General features: G+C 39.1%; 1 protein-coding gene across 12 annotated transcripts in view; it reads right to left on the bottom strand.

Annotated features, from left to right (window-relative positions):
• Window positions 1–22025, bottom strand: part of map7b (microtubule-associated protein 7b) — a 144738-nt gene that overhangs the window by 29903 nt on the left and 92810 nt on the right. For 3 of the 12 annotated variants that reach the window (XM_085997525.1, XM_085997515.1, XM_085997519.1), the window contains 8 exons: window positions 21364–21502; window positions 20607–20693; window positions 19276–19386; window positions 18349–18441; window positions 10794–10916; window positions 6019–6164; window positions 1413–1549; window positions 872–1131 (listed from right to left, as the gene is read on the bottom strand). In XM_085997525.1, the coding sequence (XP_085853651.1) occupies window positions 872–1131; window positions 1413–1549; window positions 6019–6164; window positions 10794–10916; window positions 18349–18441; window positions 19276–19386; window positions 20607–20693; window positions 21364–21502 (1096 nt within the window). The remainder of the gene's footprint in view (window positions 1–871; window positions 1132–1412; window positions 1550–6018; window positions 6165–10793; window positions 10917–18348; window positions 18442–19275; window positions 19387–20606; window positions 20694–21363; window positions 21503–22025) is intronic. The other 9 variants (XM_085997518.1, XM_085997517.1, XM_085997521.1 and 6 more) reach the window with 9 other exon arrangements.

Below are 22025 nucleotides of genomic sequence, written 5' to 3'. Positions count from 1 at the left end.
CGGCACACCGTGTCTGCAGTCTGTACCATCTACAAGATGCACTGCAGCAACACGCCAAGGATTCTTTGACAGCACCTCCCAAACCCACGACCTCTACCACCTGAAAGGACAAGGGCAGCAAGCGCATGAGAACACCACCACCTCCAAGTCACACACCATCCCGATTTGGAAATATATCGCTGACCCTTGATCGTCGCTGGGTCAAAATCCTGGAACTCCCTCCCCAACAGCACTGTGGGAGTACCTTCACCACACGGACTGCAGCGGTTCAAGGCGGCGGCTCACCATCACCACCTCAAGGGCAATAAATGCTGGCCTTGCCAGTGATGCCCAAATCCCAGGAACAAATAAAAAGAATTGATTTTAAAAGTAATATGCTAAACAAAATTGAAATTAATAGGTGCAGTCATTGCATCTTCACTTGCTCTTTTTTGTGGTATGGTCAGTCACTAAGGATGTGTGTGATTTTGACCAGTGTGGTCTTGGTATTGTGGGTAGAATGGAAACTGAGTGTGGGTAGAGGGTGTGGAGTCTGGAACTGGATGGCATGCTTTGGACAGCAAGGGAAAATTGGAGATGAGCCAATAGTTGGAGAGGACAATAGTTCAGTGCATTATTTATTTATTTTTACAAAAAAAGGGAAATGATAGCTTTGAGGGGGGAGAGGAAGGAAGCAGTAATGTTTGTAGAAAGGAAGCCGTTAACATCAATGGTCTTTGTATATTAGTTACCTCACTATAATGCACCACCTGAACTGATCAATCAATATTTATATTTATATACTTCAATGCATCTTATGACATCACAGTGCAGATACATATTCTTACTTAAAAGATTTATTATGAATAGATTCTCTCTCAGTAACTCATACCTTTATACTCTGGTTTTGTAGCAGGCTCTTCAACAGGCATTGGCTGTTTAACTGCTAATGTAGGTGATACAGGTAGTTGTTTATCTGTAGTCTCTTCAGTTTTCAGGCTCTCTTTCTCTTGGTCCTTTTTCTCACACTCAGGAGTTTTGACTGGACGAACATTTCCAGGGGAAGGTGGCCGCTGGATTGATGAATTCTTTACTGAGCCAGGTGGTGAACTAAGCAGTTTCGCATTCACTACTGACGTTGTCGCTGATGATCTATTATAAACCAAAATAATTAACAACTGTACAGTACCGTTAAAACAAGGGGAAGAAAGTTAATTCAAGACCCAGGAGAAAAAGTCAACCATAATTAAAATTGATTTATCTGCTTCCTTTATATATGCCCCATTTGTATCTTATTCTAAACTACATAATTTAAATTTTAATCATTTCTTTTTATTTGCTAACATTTGCACTGTGATGCAAATTTTGGCATTTTGCACATCTGTGCAATAAAGTTGATAGAATAAGCAAGATAAACATGCAGTGCCGCTTACCGGACCGTGGATGGCATTGGTGATTTATTTTTCATATTTGAAGGAGAATATGACCTCTTTACTGTTGCATTTGCAGCAAGAGCTACAACTGCATTCTTTTCCCTTTCATTTTCTTTCTCTTTCTCCTTTTTGTCAATCTAGGACAAATCAAAAACATTTAAACAAAGAAATGTATTACCCCCAGCAGGATAATGTTCAAAAAGGATATTGGCATTAGAACAAATACAACAAACCTCTAAATCCAGACACTTTCTGTACTGATACAATATTTCAGCTAATGATTGCCATCAAATCTTCACTACTTTCATCCTTTAAAGTTTATTGGACCACAGCTTTACAACGGCCTTCCGCAATAATCATACACTTCCGACAAGTCACCTTGACTGTACTGTGCTTTATTGAAGCATCAAATTTTGAAATTCAAAAACCCCAGTGAGTTTAGGCACTGCACAAATTATAGGCAGAAAAAAACTTGATGCACCCGAGAGGACATCTAGGTGGCAGAATGAATTAGCACTCTCCGTTTGTTTCAAATCCAGCCCCAACTGTTTTAGGAAAAAATATTTCAGAGTAGCAAAAGCCCATTAGCCAAACATTTTTGACAGATCACACCTATCTACATCCAAAGGCTGGCTTCTTATTGTATCCCTCAATCCCTTTTCTCTCCAGAAATACATTTGATTGTATCTTCAACCCATTTGTAAGTTGTTTGTACACAATGCAAAACCAATCAATAACCCTTGCTTCCAAAGCATGGTTTTGCATAGATTTGGGGGGTGGCAGGCAGTTGGGAGAAGGTCAAATTTAACTGCTCGGGCTGGTTTCGAGACTGCACTTTGGGAACTAAATAGTCTAATTTACTGGCTTCCCCTGTAGCTTATTACCCTTTCAGTGATGAAGTACATCTGTCTTCCTTTCATACTGCTAACTTAATTTTTAAACTTGTGTTTCACAGATACTTAAATCCTTCACCGTTATGAACTATTTCCTTGAATCAACCTAGTTGCAGAATCATAGAATCTTACAGCACAGAAGGAGGCCATTTGGCCCGTCGTGCCAGTGCCTTCTCTTTGAAAGAGCAGTTGTGCTTAGTGCTACACCCAAACTTTTTGTCCATAAGCTCTCGGCTTGAAAACCTCAACCTCCTCTGTTACAAGGAGAACATTCCTAACATCCAACCTCTCCTCATATCATTAAATTCCTCATCCTTAAGTATCTGTCCAACTCCCTTTTAAAATTATTTATGGACTCAGCTTCCACCACCTTTTCAGGTAGTGTACCAGATCCTGACAGCTCAGTGAATTTTTTTCCCTCTTCTCCCCTCTAGATCGTTAGCCAATTAATTTAAATCTATGACCGCTGGTTACTGACCCACTCACCAGAGAGAATAGTTTTTTTTCCTATCTACTCTATCAAAACCTCTCTTCAGCTTGAAAACCTCTTAACCGTCTCTGTTCCAAGGAGAACATTCCTAACTTTCAACCTCTTCTCATAACTGAAGCTCCTCATCGCTGGTAACATCCTGGTAAACCTCCTCTGTACTCCAAGGCTTCCCTGAAGTGTGGTGCCTAGAATTGTCCACAATGCTTTTATATTCTATGCCTCTATTTATGAACCCAAGTAACCCATATGGTTTTTTTAACCGCCCATCAACTTGTCCTGCCACCTTTAAGGATTTACGCACATGGACACCAAGGTCTCTGCTCATCTATACGTTTCAAAACCGTGCCATTTATAATATACAGGAAACTCTTTTTTATCCGGCACCAACGGGACCGGCGTGGTGCCGGTTTATCAAAAAGTCCGGATTACAGAAAGGTATAGTAAAAGGTGCAGAGCTCCGTACACAGCAACAAATCCAGGCTTCCCTGTTGCTTAGCAACAAGTGCAGGAACTCCGACCCCAAGATCCAAGCTTCACTGTTGCTTAGCAAAAGGTGCAGGAACTCCGACCACAAGATCCAAGCGTCCCTGTTGCTTAGCAACAGGTGCAGGAACCCGGCCACAGGTCCAGGAACAGGCCACTAATATGAAGTAAAACTTACTGGAGTTTAGAAGATTGAGGGGGGATCTCATCGAAACCTATAAAATTCTGTCAGGTCTGGACAGACTAGATACAGAAAGGATGTTTCTGATGGCCGGGGAGTCCAGAACCAGGGGTCATAGTCAAAGGATAAGGGGTAAGCCATTTAGGACAGAAATTAGGAGGAATTTCTTCACCCAGAGAGTGGTGAACCTGTGGAATTCTCTGCCACAGAGGGCGGTGGAGGCCAGTTCATTAAATATATTCAAGAAAAAGAGTTGGATATGTTTCTTGAGGCTAAAGGGACCAGGCAGGGACAGGGTACTGAATTTGGATGATCAGCCATGATCTCATTGAATGGCGGAGCAGGCTCGAAGGGCCGAATGGCCTACTCCTGCTCCTATCTTCTATGTTTCTATGTTTACCTGAACCTACTCCTGAATTTTGCCGGTTAACAGAGATTTCTGGTTATTTAGGTGCCGGTAAAGCGAGAGTTTCCTGTGCTGGCTTTCCATATTAGTCCTCCCATTTCTCCCAAATGAACTCCATCTGCTATGCTTCTGCCCATTTAACCATCCTGTCTATGCCATTCTGAAGTCGACAACTATCCTCATCACTATCTACTACGTTGCCAAGTTTCATATCATCTGCAAACTTCATAATGCTGCTCCCTACACCCGAGTCTAGGTTGTTTATAAAAATTGAGGGGAATGGACCCAAAACCGAGCCTTGGGGAACACCACTACAAACCACCTCCCAGTCTGAAAAACATCCATCCACCACCACCCTCTGCTTCCCGTCACTGAGCCAATTCCATATCCATACCGCCACTTTCCCTTTAATTCCATGGACTTCCATTCGTAACAAGCCTCCTGCACAGCACTTTGTCAAATGGCTTCCGAAGGTTCACAAATACAACATCTACTGCACTACCCCGATCAACCTTCTCTGTTATCTTCTCTGCTAGTCAATTTTCTTCATAATAAATCGCAAAAACTTCAATTAGTTCATCGCAAAGTCTCTTCTTTTTCACCTCCACCTTTTCAGGACAGCCACTGATGCACAATAAATGTGGCCTTGCCCACATCACGCACAACCGAAGAACAGTTTAAAAAAAAGTCTAACTTCCTTAATCTTGTGATCTTTCTCAAACGCAATAAAATCTGTATTGTGATTAGATGCTTAGTAACTATATCTAATATTCTAGATTGTTGAGGGGTGGGGGAAGTCATACACATTATATAGTAACAAATCAACCCCTTGACTTGTAGTCTATTCCACTGCTAATATAACAGTATCTTATTCGCATTAAAAAAAAAAAATCCTATTTACCCACTATAACCCATCCATGTAATGCTGTCTAGGTGAACATCTCTCACAATCATTGGGTCTAATTAATGGGCACGAGTTGCAATCAGATGCCATTTACTTGGCTGTAAAAAATGTGCCTTTCATAAAATGGAGGTCAAAACTAACCCACAACTAGCTGCCTGGACAAACGGTCAATAAGGATGGGAGTCATCCGTTTGAATAAAAACTGTTACAAGGATTAAAAGAAAATAGAGGAAGGGAGGCTCATATTTCCATAACACAGCCCTCAGAGCAACTAAAAATAAACCAGAGACCCAATGTTGCGTACTTGTGTCTGGAATATCCATGAGTAGCCTCACTGGTTCAAAGAAAAATCTTGATCAAATACTTTGATCTCTCAGCTGCATAGGTCAAACCAAATTGTAATGGGACATAAAACTGAGTTTGTACTAGTGGATTTGCTGTGTCATTACATTGAACAAAGTAAATTTCCCTCAGTACATTAGTGATGCTGAAGGTATAGGTATGGAAATCGACAGCTTCTGATGCTCCATCTAGTGGTAGAAGTGTGACACTGCAGGAGTTACTATCAGTAGTGATGCTGAAATAAAGAGTTTGCAGCATACATAGTAAATATAGCATAGTATAGAATAGCAGTTAGTATGTAATAAAGGTGTTTTTTTTGTTTGAGCTAAAATACTGTTTAAGATGTGCTGCAAAACTGCAGGTTATGTGGAGTTATTTCAGAAATATTCCCTAGAAGAAATGGAGAAGCACCTTGTAGGTGCAACTATACAGCAGTCCATGGTTCAGAACATTGACCAAAGGAGTTCTTCTGTAACTACTGAAAGTTACATTTTTAAAAACTTGATCGAGTTCCTCTAAGAATTTTAGTAAATAGGAAAAACAACATATGGTATTTTTTAGTTTATTTGGATGCTGGCCACACATCTGATCACCTTTCATGACATGCTTAAAACCCATTTAATTATGAATACTGAATACTCCATTGCAAATTTGAAAAAAGCACAATTTAAAAAAAAATCATCCAACTTATTGCAACATTTTTTGTTAGAATTTTTTTTTTTTTTTAAATTGTGCTTGCAGGATTTAATCTATTTTTCCCATACAGAAGTGTTAGAATTAAACAAGCTTGCACAAATGTAATACAAAAAATCAAAGTTGTTTGCCAATAGTTACTTATGGAAACAATATTGTCGTTAACTACATTTTTTTTGTGCACTACACTTATTATTGCAATACAGCTGCTTACCTTTGGATGAGCTGATCTCCTCCGGCCACTGACATCATGTGTGGTAACTATGAACCTTGGCCAGTCAGCCACCCTATTGTGAAGATTCTTACAGGTTGGTGAGGTAATAGAGCTGGCAGATACTGAACGAGGACAAATTGGGATAACTGCAGTATTATGAGAAGTGGACGAAAGGAGTGGAACAAGAATAAGAGGAGAAAAGACAGCAAGTGTTAACTTGAAAAGAATGCAAAAAGAGCTACCAAAACCATTTCTGCCTCTCATAGGGACATGAGAATGTAAATGCATTATGCAAAGGACCGAATTGAAAGGTGGTTGTAGTTTTCAACTGAAATAAGCAGAAGTATTAAGAGATAAATTAAAGACCCCTACACCAAGCAAATTGGAAACTATAATTAAAACATCTCTTTTAAAGCATCCCAATCAAAAGCTATTTTAGCAGTATTTTTTGCCAATGATCAAAAAATCTATGCAGTCAAAGACATTGGCCAGGATTTTGCGGTCAGCGGCGAACGAACGGCATTAGCCATTCATTACACTTACACTTGCCCACAGAATTTTGCACTGGAACTTGCCGTGATTAGAAATCAAAAACAGCGCGGTGCCCTCTACAGGGGATCTGGGACCGGAGTGAACAGGGCAAGCAAGGGTGTGTGTCCTTAACCAATCAGATTGAAGATTTTTTTATTGAGACACAAGGCTGGATTTTCCAAGCCCCGGTGGGCATGGAGGCAGGACCGCCGGTAAATTAGGAGAAAGTGGGTGGGGGGAGATGGCAAACCCGGCCCCATCCCGCCTCCGTGCCCTTTTGCCAGGAGGCGGAGGATGTGCAGCTTCGGGTCCTGTCTCCTGGCGGTGGGAAAGGCATTTAATCCTTTTAACTGCCTGTTAACAGGTAGTTAACAGGCAGAAAAATGGATTAGTGCCATTTTACCTACACAGGTGAAGGTTTCCCGACCGCGGAGAACCCCGCCGGGTTGGAAGAGACGTGAAGGAGGTCTGCGGCGGTCGGAGGCACCTGGAAGTAAGATGTAGAGGTGAGTGATGGGTGCAAGTGTGGAGTGGCAAGTGTGCAAGGTGAGTGATAAGTTTTAAAAAATGTTCACTTACCTTGTTTTCTTCCTACAGCCTTCAGCTGTGCTGGATCGGGAGAGCCAACATTCTCCTTGTCAAATTTCACAGACTGGCTGTAAGAACCTCCGAACCAACAGCCATGTGAAATTTGCAAGTTGAAAGGTTTGATGAGTCCTGAACACAAGGGCTTATCAAACTAAAGAGAATGTCAGTGTTTGACAGCTTCACAGAGCTGTCAAACGCTGACATTTCTTCTTTCAGGAAGCCTTAACAGATAGCACGTCTAACATTGACGTGCTCGGTCAGTAACTTCCTCCCTAATTGTCCTGCTGAGCCCGCAGGGTGGGTTTAACAAGCTCAATCAGGGGAAAATCCCTCTGGTTGGTCAGGCGAGGATGGAGGCGGGACATTGACACGACAAGCAGCAGTCCCGCCTCCATTCACAAAATCCAGCCCACACAGTCTAAACCATGAAGTGCAAATTAGAATTGTTAATTCAATGCCAAATTATGGACAGAAAGCAAAATAAAGGGAAAGATGGGATTGAGAGAAAGAGACAAAGAAAACGTTTTAAAAAAATTGAAATTTATTTTAAACCTCCAACAATAATTAAAATCTGAAGGAATGAGACTCCAGATTTGTAAAAGTTAATTTCCAGTGCCAGAGAGGCTGTTTGGCAGTAATTGAGACTCATGTCATTAAAATTAACTTAACACTTGAATGGACAAGTCCTAACTTTTTCTGGCGTGTTTAGTGGGTATCTATCATGCAAGTACAACAACTTCACATCGCTGCATGTATTTGAATGCCGAGTCTCTTGGCGACCAATTGGTATAACGAAGCTTCTGGGTGGAGCAGGGCAACTTCCTGATTTCTGTGTTTAAATGCGCATGTGTGGACGCCGGAAATTGCTGTCTGATTTACTGCTCAACAACAGTGAGTGCCGATAGCCTCACCATTCGTTCTACCGCAAAATCTGGGCCATCATAGTGTAATGACTGAGTGGGTGCATTTTTCCAACGTAGAAAATCTAAGTTATACACTATGATTCAGCTGCAGTAGCAACTATATTCAGAACAAAAATACAGGCATGGATGGGATCCATTTCCACATCTCTCCAAGAAATAATCTCTCCCAAACTATCAAAGTTTTCAACAAACAGCAATGGTTTTGCTATTACAGTGCAGCTATAAAACATCAAGAAACGTACACACATTTCTCAATAGTGACTAAATAACAGATTACAAACAGCTGATTGGCTGAAACACAAGTACTGTAATTGTTAAGATTATAGTTCTTTTTACAGTACATCCATTCAGCTGTCAGAACACTGATAATGCACAAAGAAAGCAGACACTGCAAACTAGTAGCACAGTGTTAAGAGGAAAGAACGAGAACAGATTTTATTAGAAAAGATCAGAATAGGTCTCTCACTTCAAATAAAGTACAACAATAAAAAAAATACTACATGCAATTAATTAAAACAAGCTTCAAAACAGAAGTGCAACATTCCAGATAAATTACTGTTAAAATTACTTAATTTCACTATAAAATTCACTCATGTTCAAAACCTAGCTTGCAACATACACAGCTCAAGCAATCAGCATGCATCACAGCCACACTTCAAAATTAACTAGTGTGGAGACCCTGATTTTAATAAAGCAAAACAACATCTTATTGGTGGGGCAGTAAATTTAATACCTGGTTAATTTTGTGGTCGGTGGGTTTATAAACTGCTTTAACATGACATTTATACAAGTTTGTAAATCAGGCGTATGCTGGTTGGGATGTTTTATTTAGCTGACTAGAAAACAATTTCTAAAATTTTCAATGTTAATTGCCTTTTCTCTTTCAGATGCTTATTGCACAGCTGCACATTTCTACTTGAATTTCAGATTTTCAGCTATCATGGTTTTTATTTTTACACTGGAGTATTACCCTTTAAACCCGGTTTTGAATTTAAATCCTATTGCATTCCATTTCCTTATGAGTCTTTCAGAGGTAGTTCTAAAGTCTCAGATGTACTGGAGTTAGCAACCAATTAAAAAAACAGCATCAAAAGGAATTTAGAAATAGAACTTTGCACAAGGTGAAACAAGACTGACCCCACGCCCCGTCTCTGCTCTAACTTCACCCCCCCACTCCCACAGCAGAACTCTTGTTTTAAGATGCATGTAATATACAGAAACACATTTGGTCAAAACAACAGTATTGTAATATTCTAAAACAGCTCATGACCAAATATGTACCGACTACATAGTTGTCAGGAGGGAGGAATGAAGAATTACCATTTGTTCAAGGCACGAGAAGGATGCATTATGGAAATTTCTTTCCCCAACTCTTCCTCCTCTGCTAAATGCGTCACTTATGATAAAAAAGTATCCAGTGCCGTTAGCTCCTTAACTAAGTGGCCATTCTTCATGTATGTAGACAGTGAGCGACACCAGGCTATTTTACTATGGAAAATATCACAACTGAGCCTGTCCCATCCTAATCTACACACAGATTGACTTTCCAGCAACGTTACTGGACTGTCGACAGAACAAGGCCCCCTGGATGATTTTCATTTTTTTGCTAATTTTAGCCTGAGGACACTGATCAACTTTAATGTCCCTACTATTGCCCAGAGATCAGTTAATGGCACAGGCCAGTGAAGTTGGGACCTATTTATATGGCTCAGTAATACACCAGAAGATGTATTCAAAGAAGCATTTTTTTAAAACTGTACTACTACTAATATTCAAATCAAGGAAGATTTCATACAGCAAGGTCTGCACACATTCATGAAAAGTTTTAAATCACGTCATGCACTCCACTCCATGCATTGTACACAGATTTAAGTTATTCACAATAATACTTGTACCAGTCAGATAACCTGTGAGAAAGTTTCTATTGAGCATACGTTCTACATCATTCTGTTCAATAGTGCAACAACTTCCATTAAAAAAACAAACGGATGATTCCATGGTTGGGTGCTCCTGGCATGGAATGGCTTGTGTAGGGTGTGCTGGTTGGAAAATTACAGCCTGCAATACTTAATTTCTCATCCAGTTAAATTAATGGATGGAAAACCAAGCATAATAGGCCTGTGACTTCCCAGCTCAGTGAACCTTAATTATCACCATCTCTTTCTCAAACCACTGCACAACCATTATCAGGGCTATACAAGCAATAAAGCCATATTGATTTAATTCATCGTTACTTTGCAACCAGAGATTCCATTGAACCAAACTGGGAATACCCTTATTTGCACGGTTTACATTCTGCATAATTACTGGAATTACTTCGAGTGATACTTTCTGATTAACTTGCTTATAATGCCAAATAATCAATTTAAATGACTCTGATTTGGTTTGCTTGCTGTAGACCTACACAGTACTATTTAACTTGCTTCAGATTCCAAATCCAAAACCTCCAATAAATGTTTTCATATTTCATACTTGGGTGAAATACATGTTTCATATTAAACATAATGAAAATTAACAGTTGAGAATTGCACTACTGCAATCTGATCACGGCGATCCTACGTACTGGGACTTCGAAAATAAGTACTAAGTATCCAAGTAAAAATACATGATCATTTTGTGATGCAGTATGTCTATGTACATTTACTAGCTTTGAGCAGTCTGTCAATGTATAAATATAGTTATTTTAGGCCTGCATAATTGAGAAAGTTATAAAATTGTAATATGGAGAATTACCTGCATCCTGACCATTCCCATACAAGGCAGCAGTACTTCTGCTCCTAGCTAGGAATGAGTGAGTAGGTGTCAGAAGGCGAGTGACAATGCTGCTTTCCCAGGAACTGAGCTGCAAACGTCGGGCTATGCAGAATAAATTAAGAAAAGTTAGACATCACATACTTAAATGCATTTTGTTAGATAAAGTATACAAAATAATGTGCGCAGAAGAACTTAGCAGAGCAGCTGCAAAGAAGGCTTCAACAAAATAGGTTATTTGCAGAGTTAAACACCGTGCATTAATGTTCAAGTGGATCCTTGTGATATTGTTTTAAGAACTGGAAAAAAATAGCGTTATTGACAGCATATATGAAGCTAAATTCATCAACAGAAGCGAGCGTAACTTAGTGGGTTGTTGTAGGAGGTAGCAGTGAAAACAATATTTCTACAGACATGCTCACAAGACCACCAAAATGGTAGTGCAATTTACTAACAAATCAAGCATTACGTGACATATTAGATGCTTCAGCAATATACATATCCTTAGCTCAATTAAACATCGAGTCATAAAGGATATTTAAGAAAACAAAGTAACCAAAGCACTAAAAAGTTGAACCTTCCATAAATATACAAATACTTGAAATGCAATTTATAGAAAATGGGCAAACTAAAATTAGCTTCATGCATAGCAGTGTAAAGGGATTACAGGGTATCACATTAAAACATTTTAAATTTGCCACATACAAGCCTTTCAAAAATTGCACTTTGAGCCTTAACATCACAATGTGAACCTAGTCTGGAAATCAAATCCTTTTGCTGTACAGATGAATAGCTTTTAAAAAAAAAAAATTTAAATTAGGGAGCCAATTGCATAACTATATATAAATTCCTGAACCAAAAAAATGCTTACATATATACTGTAATACATAAGTGATAAACCCAAATTAGTACATTGTACTTTAAAATACCAACTCTTCAAATGTAAAAACACGCTGAATGCTACTGACAACTCTCGTTTGACATCACATGCAAAAAGGTACATTTAACAATGACTTCTGCAGTATGCCAAACTTCTACAATCCCTAATCTTGGATTAACCTGTCATTTCTAAGTATGTTGTTTTATTTTTTAAAAATAGGAATTCCAAATTTTGGGAAGGACTAATTGGAAAATAGTCTTCAAATCAATCTGTCTGTTGGTAGAATTGTGTCTAAAGTCCAATTTATAGTATCAATATTTATCTTCAATAACTATACTTAAAGGTTTTTAAAGTTACATCGACAGTCTCAGTCAGAAGGTTGTGGTTTAAAGGCCCATTCCAGGGTTTGAGCATATGCCATCATTCGGATAAAATATTAAACAATCTTGCTGTTTGGTTATACAAAAGATCCAGAGCACTATTAAGAGCAGGGAGCTGTGTCCTGGCCAACATTCATTCCTCTGCCAGCACTGCCAAAACGAATTAGCTGGTCATTTATCTCATTTGCTGTCTGCAGAGCCTTGCTATGTGCAAATTGTCTGCCACATCTGTCTACAAAAAAAGAGAATATTTCAAAAGTAATTCACTGGCTGTGAAGTGCTTTGGGACATCCAGCGGACAAGGAAGGCACTACTGTATATAAAATTCAAGTTTGATCTTTCTTTAAGTGCATGCATATCCTTCTGGGATCCCTAGATTTTGAGATTTTTACTCCAAACATGGGAGGCAGGAAAGAAAAAGACTTAGACTTACATTTATACAGGAGGGCAATTTAAAAAAAAAACTAAATTCCAATCTAATGTGCATCACCATCACAATCTGCTCCTTATTCCAGTCCAACCTGATATTTCTCCTGCTTCATCTATCTCCATAATGTTTTGTGTTTCCTGTAATTAAGTGCCAGCAAATGTGAGCCAGGCTGTTCCATTTTGCGCTACTACTGGAAGCTACTCTGTTCCCTGTGGAGAAGACAGATTACTTATATAGAAAGGTCTTATTGATTCTTTGAATGATGCGCATCCACTGCTGCATACCACAGGGCACCGCTTGTTCGGTAAGTACTGCTGAAATAATGTACTGAGCATGCTTATGAAAACACTACACGTGGTATCCAACTCACATGTTGCATAAAGCCTCGGAGACAATACCATTCCACCAGTTTATTTTACAAAGCAATATTGAAATAACTTCACTTAAACCCAATACTCAAATATCCCTGTAGGGCCTGGTGCGTGGGATAGAAGTGTACAGAAGATGCACATCATTCTAAAAATGAAGACCAGCTTACCAAGTAGATAATCCTTCTATATTCTCCATGCACCAGAGACATACGAAAGTCATGCAAATTTATAGAGAGGCCACTTGCACGAGCCACACCACCAACCCAATTGGACTGACCTGCCAAAAGTGACTGCACATGCATTATAGTTATTAAACATTACTGTTAATTGGAACCATATTTAGAGGTGTCCAGGAAGCGGCTGTTGAGACTGTGGGGGACCATTTGGAGATATTCTCTATAACTTAGCCGTAGAGTAGAAGGCACTCAATTACTCTTCGGACTATCTGTTCTTAGTCATCGATTTGTTTTGGGTCTCAACAGGAAATAAAATATGTAACAGCCAAGACTGCCTAAATTATTCAGTCCAAGAGATTTGCATCATGGCAAGCTCTAAAGTTTGTGTTATTGCTGTGAAGTTTTGAGGAAGAATTTCCAAATTTTTCCTGAAATCTACAACAGGTTTTTTCCTCTCTAGTTTTTAAGCCTGGACCAGGAGCCATCAATGCTAGGGAAGGAGGGTGTCTATATCGTGAAAAGCTGAGGCCCCAGTACAGGATCCTGGGAGACACCACTAGTCACATCCTATCAATTTGAGTACATACTCATTATCTCTACTCTGTCTCCTACCTCCTAACTAATTCCTTATCCAAGCCAATAGGGTGCCTCTAATTACATGTGCTCTCATTTTTATCAACAGCCTCTTATGTGGAACCTTGTCGAATGCCTTCTGGAAATCCATATAAACAACATCCAAAGACACTCGCTTATTTACCACATTTGTTACTTCCTCAAAAAAAATCAGCTAGGTTCATAAGAACATACTAAGAACATAAGAAGTAGGAGGAGTAGGCCTTACGGCCCCTCGGGCCTGCTCCGTCATTCAATAGGATCATGGCTGATCCGAACCTAGACTCACCTCACTTCCCTGCCCGCTCCCCGTAACCCCTAATTCCCTCATCAGCTAGGAAACTGTCTATCTCGGTTTTAAATTTATTTAATGTCGCAGCTTCCACAGCTCTGAGGTAGCAAATTCCATAGATTTACTACCCTCCGAGTGAAGAAGTTTCTCCTCATCTCAGTTTTGAAAGGGCAGCCCCTTATTCTAAGATTATGCCCCCTAGTTCTAGTCTCACCCATCAGTGGAAACATCCTCACCGCATCCACCCGATCAAGCCCCCTCACAATCTTACATGTTTCGATAAGATCGCCTCTCATTCTTCTGAATTCCAATGAGTAGAGGCCCAACCTACTCAACCTTTCCTCATACGTCAACCCCCTCATCTCCGGAATCAACCAAGTGAACCTTCTCTGAACTGCCTCGAGAGCAAGCATATCTTTTCTTAAATATGGAAACCAAAACTGTACGCAATATTCTAGGTGTGGCCTCACCAGTACCCTGTATAACTGAAGACTTCCCTGCTTTTATACTCCATCCCCCTTGCAATAAAAGCCAAGATTCCATTGGCCTTCCTGATCACCTGCTGTACCTGCATACTAACCTTCTGTGTTTCATGCACCAGGACCCCCAGATCCCTTTGTACTGCAGCACTTTGCAGTTTCTCTCCATTTAGATAATAACTTGCTCTTTGATTTTTTTCTGCCAAAGTGCATAACCTCACACTTTCCAACATTATATTCCATCTGCCAAATTTCTGCCCACTCACTTAGCCTGTCTATGTCCTTTTGCAGGTTTTTTATGTCCTCCTCACTCACTGCTTTCCCTCCCATCTTTGTATCGTCGGCAAACTTGGATACGTTGCACTCGGTCCCTTCCTCCAAATCGTTATAGATTGTAAAGAGTTGGGGTCCCAGCACTGACCCCTGCGGAACACCACTAGTCACTGATTGCCAACCCGAGAATGAACCATTTATCCCATGTTCATTAGACATGACTTACCCTTTACAAATCCATGCTAGCTCTCTCTCATCAGCTCATATTTGTCCAAATGCTCAGTCACTCTGTCCCTAACAACAGATTCTAGTAACTTCCCCACAACGGACATTAGATTAATGGGCCTATAATTTCCCAGTTTATCTCTCCTACCCTTCTTAAATAATGGAGTGACATTGGCAGTTTTCCAATCCAAGGGAACTATTCCCGAGTTGAGAGTATTTTGACTAATGCATCAACAATTTCCTCACCTACAATACCCTGGGTGAAAATCATTGGAGATTCATCGATCTTTAATCTAATTAATTTCTCCATTATCATTTCTTTTCAACTTATATTGAAGCTAGTTAGTTCCTCCCCTTGACTGAAGTTTAGTTTTCCTTGTATCTCTGGTACTTCATCCTCATCCTCTACTGTGAAGACTGATAAAAAGTAGCTATTTAGTAGGTTTGCCATTTCCTGATTTCCAATTACATTGGGCCTGAAATTGCGGTCGGAGGCCTCCGAACCACAATAAAACTACGAACCTACCCGATAGGCCTGGATCCACGGAGACTCGCGCTCCTGGGCCTCGACGCGTACACATGCATAGAGGCCCACGTATCCCTTGGCGCATGTGGTTCGCAAGCACCCCTGGGATCACATGGGCCGCCCCAACCAAATCAGAAAGGGGATTCCCATTATGCTTATGGCGATTCCATTACGTACGGAATTCCCCTAAGCCTAATAGGAATCACCCAAAAAAATACATGTACACAACGCTGAAATTTAAAAAATCATTACTTTTTTAATTAAACATTTAAAACAAAAACTTAATTTTTGGACAAATAAAGTTAAACATTTTTGAAGGGGCCAGAAATAACCTAAACTTATTTTACAGGTTTTTGAATGTTAAAATGATTTTAATTTTTTTTTATTTTTTTATAAACTATTTATTTAAACTCTTACACTGGTAAAAGGCAGCCTTACACCTGCTTTTACCAGGTGTAAGAGTTTCATGGGCATTCGCTGGGCAGCAGTTGGGCAAATAGCCCAACTCTGTGCCAGCAAATGTCCATTTCCTGGGTATGCGGATGATCTGTCAAGAAGATTCTGGACAGATTACAAGTTCCGGGTTTTCACTCATGTGCCTCGCGTGCGGAAACCCGGAACTTGCAGGGTACTTACGGCCGCGTACACGGTCATAGGCCTCGGAAAATCTGGGCCAATATCATTGGGACTTGAACCCACAACCTCAAGTAAAACCTCTGAGTCTCAAGAACCACCGTCAGAATACCAAATCAAATGCAGCTCATCTAAAATAAGGATTGCAGCTCACTAATTTTAATGGTGAAGTTTCCCTTGCAAGAAAGTAATGCACACATCAGTTAAGCTTCAAACAGTAGCTACATCAGCTTGAATAACAAAATTAAGTGCCAGTTGAGAACAAGTGAGGGCCTAACTGATCATTCAACTTCTAAATATTTGCATAAAACAGAAACCAGATAGGTATCCCAGTAATGATCCAAACTCAAATGAGCAAGACTGAAATAATCACTTGAACCCAAATAGAAGCGGATATATATCAATATTAACAGAAGCTGGAAATAATTAAAAACAAAGCAAATTGTGGATAGATTCTTGCGCAGATTATTACAAAGGAAGTGGTATGGATTCCTAACAAGTACCTTTAATAGAACAGGTACATCAGATTTTCTGCATATTAAACAATTTTTGTTTGCATTTTGTAGCAGGCGGGTTTAAGTTACAAATGACACTAGAATAAACTAAGTTAAAATCCAGTCCCAGCTATTTGAAAAATTATTGCATTTTTTTGCAAACATACAAGATTCAACTGGTGATACAAATTGGCTTTGCAAGGATTGCTCAACAACTTGCACTTACATCGTACCTTTAATGTAGTAAAACAGCCCGAGGCACTTCGCAGCAGTGTAATCCGACAAAAAACACCGAGCTAACGAAGACGGCATTAGGACAGGTGACCAAAAGCTTGGTCAAAGAGGCAGGTTTTAAGGAATGTCTTAAAGGAGGAAAGGCAGAGGGGTTTAGGGCAAGAATCCCCGAGTTTGAAGCCTACCGTTGAAGGTACAGCCAATGTGAAAGAAGTGGGGATGGACAAGAGACCAGAGTTGGTGAAAGGCAGAAATCGTGGCGGGTTGTAGAGCTGAATGAGGTTAGAGATAGGGAGGGCGAAACTATGGAGTAATTTGAACACGAGGATGGGAATTTTAAAATTGAGACATTGCCAGACTGGGAGCCAATGTAGGTCAGTGAGCACAGGGCTTTTTGGTAAACAGGACTTGGCGCGAGTTAGGATATGAGCAACAGAGTTTTTGCTGTGCTTAAGTTTATGGCGGGTGGAAGATGGCAGGCCGGACAGAAGAGCATTGGAATAGTGTAGTCTGGAGAAACAAAACATGGATGAGGGTTTCAGCAGCAGATGGGCTGAGGCATGGTCAGAGATGTGTAATATTAGAGGTGGAAGTAGGCTGTCTTGGTGATGGATAGCATAGGATACAGGGTCAGAAGCTCGGCTCAGGATCAAATAGGGCGCCACGGTTGTGAACAGTCTGGTTCAGCCTGAGTGGCCAGGGAGAGGGACCGAATCGGTGGCGAGGGAACAGAGCTTGTGACGGGGGCCAATGACAATGGCTTTGGTCTTCCCAATATTTCATTGCAACAAATTTCAGCTCATCCAGGACTGAATGTCGGACAAGCGGTCTGGCAACAGAGGCAGTGAAGAGATAGATAGTTCAAGGAAAGATCTTATCTGCCCTGCAGACCGATTCCATGTGCGGTAAGAAGCTTGCAGCATTTATTCTACAGCATCTCAAATCATAAATGTTCTCAGTGCCAATAGTAAAAAAGGCTGAATGTTAGATATTGGCAGTTAAAAAAAAAAATTTTTTTTTTAAATTAAAAACAGCATAGCCAAGTGGTTCAGAATTTAAAAAAATTATATTAAAAGTAATATGTTTACAAACAGATGAACAATGACAGACAGGTAAAGACCCTCTGGTCCATCGAGTCTGTCCCACACAATTGCGATACCTTGTGTATCACAATTCAGAAATGTTCATTTATATATTGTTACTTCATAAATCATAACTTGCTATAAAGATAAAATAGTTATACATTTATAGAATCATGACAATGGCAACTACCAACAAATTAAAGTTTCACCATTTAAATTTTGTCCTCTTTCATATTTAACAAAAAGAAAAGTTGTTAAAGCAAATTCAATACACAAGACCAAGAGGTAAAACACAACTCTCACCTATTTTGAGTAACTGTATTGGTTTGTTATAATGGGATAATGAATGAAAAAGGAAGTGCTTCCCAGACAGTTTCACAACTAAATTCATGGTGCAGCTAGAGCAGTTTGCTGACAAATGTAAAATTCATTCATCTTTCTTAGAAACACCTTGTTTAGATTCTGAGCAGGACTTTTCTGGTGTAGCTGCAGAGCGTGGCTTACAGGGCTGTTTAAGAAAGAATGCAATCCTTTGCTTGAGAGCTGTACAAAAATCAAATATGCTGTTAACTTGTCTCTCGTATTCTTTAAACTGTCCTCCCCTTCCGCTCAAATTGTCTGAGCCCAACATAAGTCTCGAGGTAACTTCCAGAACAGTTATCAATAAAATACGTATTTCCCAGGTTGGCAAAGGAATGGGAGAACAGTAAATAAGAGGTGCACTTGCATACCAAGCTAATACTCTGGAAAACTACTTTACAAGACTCGAGCACATTTTTGATCAAAACAATAAATTACAAAAACATGGTACATCTGATCTTGCACAAGAAAATATTTAACTGCTATTATTAGCATAAGACTATAAAATCATACATATTTTGCAATAGACTGTCTTGATGCTTTTGGAAATAAATGAATGCAATTAATGGCTCGTTTACTAAATAGAATAGAAAGAAATACATTAAAATGGATAAACAAAGAAGGATGCAAGGGTGTAAAATAGGGACGGCAGGCATAATCAGACTTCACAGATTTGAGGTATAGTATTATGTAACTCAATGTAATTTAATGCAAGGCTACATTCATTTTAACGTTTTCAGAATGTAAACATCCAAGTGTTTATTCCCACACCAACTATTTTGGCAACAGGAAAACAAAAACACCGGTTTACTATATGTCAACGTACAACAGTTTTGTCAGGGTAAAAAAATGAAGAGTTACTTTGATATTAAGCCAATTGCTATCACTTTAAATATTCTAGAGTTTGTGTGAAAAGTAAAATATCATTATACTGTACCCCTCAAAAGAAACTTACTTTGTGTTTGTATTTCTTCATATAAAAAGTTTAAGGAGGAAAACATTAGGCTGAGACGGTACCTCTGTCTGGAGAATTTAATAATGTTGCTGATGAAGATGACAGCCGCTTGCTAATGACAGGATCAGCATGTTTCGTAAGGTTCATTGTGGATACTGAGCGCCTATCTGCATCTAAAACAAATGCAAATATTTGCAGTTGACTGCCTGTGCACAGCATTGAAGCTTTCTTTGCTAATAATATAGCTTTGTGAGACCAACTGCAATATTTCAGATCTACAGTTAAGAGTTAGGAAAGTTATGAAGCATGCTTCTATAGGTAAAGCTTGCAGGATTAAGCAGCATCGCACATTTTTTAGAACCCAGAAATGGTTCAATTGAACTTTTTTTTTTAAATATAAAGTAAGCAGTAAAGGAAAGATTATACAAATCATGTAAGATTAGCATGGAAAAGTAATTAGCTAAAGGATCAGCTGCCTATATAAATTGAGGGGGGGAAAAAAAAACAACAGTAAAGTTGCTGCAGTTCTACCTGGAGCGCGCTCTGGTTAGACTGCATCTGGAGTACTGTGTTCAGTTCTAGGCACCGCTATTCAGGAAGGATATATTGGCCTTGGAGGGGATGCAGCGCAGATTCACCAGAATGATACCTGGGCAGGTTAAATTATTACAACAGGCTACATAGACTAGGCTTGTATTCACTTGAGTTTAGAAGATTAAGGAGTGATATAATTGAGGGGTTTAAAACAATTAAAAGATTTGACGGGGTAGCGAGAGAGAGAGAAAATATTTCCTCTGATGGGCGAGTCCCTTCCCTCAAAAAGCTGTTGAGGCTAGGTCAATTGAAAATTTCAAAACGGAGATATAGAACTAAGGCAGGTGAATGGAGTTAAGATACAAATCAGCCATGATCAAATTGAATGGCAGAACAAGCTTGAGGAGCTGAATGGCCTACCAATGAAAATCACAAACGGTCAGTTTTCAATTCTTTAAAATAGGATGTGCGATTGAATATTGGATACCCCATTCATCTAGAAGATGGAGATGAGATTTTAATTTTTCTATTGACATTTAATAATCTCTACTTCAGGACAGTCTGTTCATGATTTTATTTCTACTTCCATTTTTACTGTTTTGCAATTTAAATTGCATTCAGTAGAACTAAATTTTTATTTAATACATTTTCAGATTTTGAGTGCTAGAAAACACTGCCAAACTCTACAAACTAATTTATAACAAGAGGTAGAGATTTAAGAAAATATGTAGCAGCTATACACTAAGTGCTGGAATATAAAACGTGCAAAAATAGATTAATGGGTTGATTATTTGGAAGGGGAGATAGTCCAATTACAAGATGTGAAAGATATGTAAAGATGATCATATTATTTCTGTACCATCTTTAGAAGCACCACCCTTATTTCTTAAATGGTACTCAAGGCCTGCTAAATCGAGATAGGAGTATGAAGGTTCAACAAAATCACCTGGACAAGAAAGGAACAGATGCAAAACGATGAACTTCCAGTAAAGAAACCAAAACACCATGATTGAATCAGCCCAAAGTAAAAGTAGATTAAAGTAAAAGTAGATTTAAGTAAAATTATATCACAGAAAAAGCCAAAAGTTAGACAATTTTAAAATGTAGGCGAATGAGGTTTAATACAATATACAATGCAAATTTTAAATTTTAAAAATTAATACTTTCTTTTAAGCCACTGCACACCAAAACATCAAGTATCTACTTTAACATCTGAAACCTCAGGATGCTAAGTACTGCAAAACAATAGAGAATCCCGTCTCAAAAAGGCACATTATGATTACACTGATTAGTTTCCGTGGACTCCATGTCATCCAGAGCAATAAATTAAATGAATTGCAAGATCTCACTTTGTCAATAAGGCACTGTTTCTACTGTCATTAGGACCATTTTAAAAATCGCTTTTCAGTATGTTCCTTTCCAGGAAAAGAACATGTGGCAGGAAAACTATTAAGTGCTTTATCAAAAAGAAAACAAAAAGACAGTTCTATAGTGGAACATTTTCCTCAATTATAACACTCAGAAATGGTTTCAGGAAACTGGATAGGATATTCAGTGCACTCCATACTTTAACTAGATCAACTGGTTATCAAGTGCAATTACATTCTCTTTTTTACCATATGTCCTATTACATGTACCATCTCTGTTGATGGTTGTATTGCTTTGTAGGGCTCCACCCCACGACCATCTGCTGGACTTCTGTTTTATCCTCTGACTTCTCTCAATTGTGCGACGTACAACTGCTTCATGCCGTTCCTTCAAGAAGAAAAGCTTGCATTAATTTAAAGTTAGTACTCATTAAAGTGCTCCATAAAACATGGAAATATTGATCAGTACATTCCTACAAATTTATACGGCATGTTTCCAGTACAAAAATCTTTCCATATTTTGTGAAGTCCGAAATATTGCTGCATTCAATTATACAAACAAATCTAATGGATCTACATAGTAATCTAATTACAAAAAATAACATTTACTGTTCTGCAACTGATTTAGCAAATTGTGACCATTTCCCTGCCCCTCTAGAGTTCATGTTTCCCAGTAAAGCATACCAGTCAAATAATGTACTGCATGCGGCTCATGCTTTAATCACTACCACTGGCCGAGGCCCATAAGGCAGCACAGCAAGTTTGAAAGTAAAAAGTGAAGATGTGGTAAAATCAGAATGTAGCAATTAAACAACATTCAGCTTGGGTTTTAAAAAAACATATTATAAATGGAAGGAAAGACAGGGAGAAAGAGATGCACTGCTTGATTCCTCTAAGTTTATTGTAATTGT

Source organism: Somniosus microcephalus, chromosome 9, assembly GCF_052327205.1.
Source record: "Somniosus microcephalus isolate GS21.2 chromosome 9, FLI_Smic_1.0, whole genome shotgun sequence".
Taxonomy (NCBI): Eukaryota; Metazoa; Chordata; class Chondrichthyes; order Squaliformes; family Somniosidae; genus Somniosus; species Somniosus microcephalus.
The sequence above is the reverse complement of the archived record's forward strand: the minus strand, read 5'-3'. Positions and strand labels throughout refer to the sequence as shown.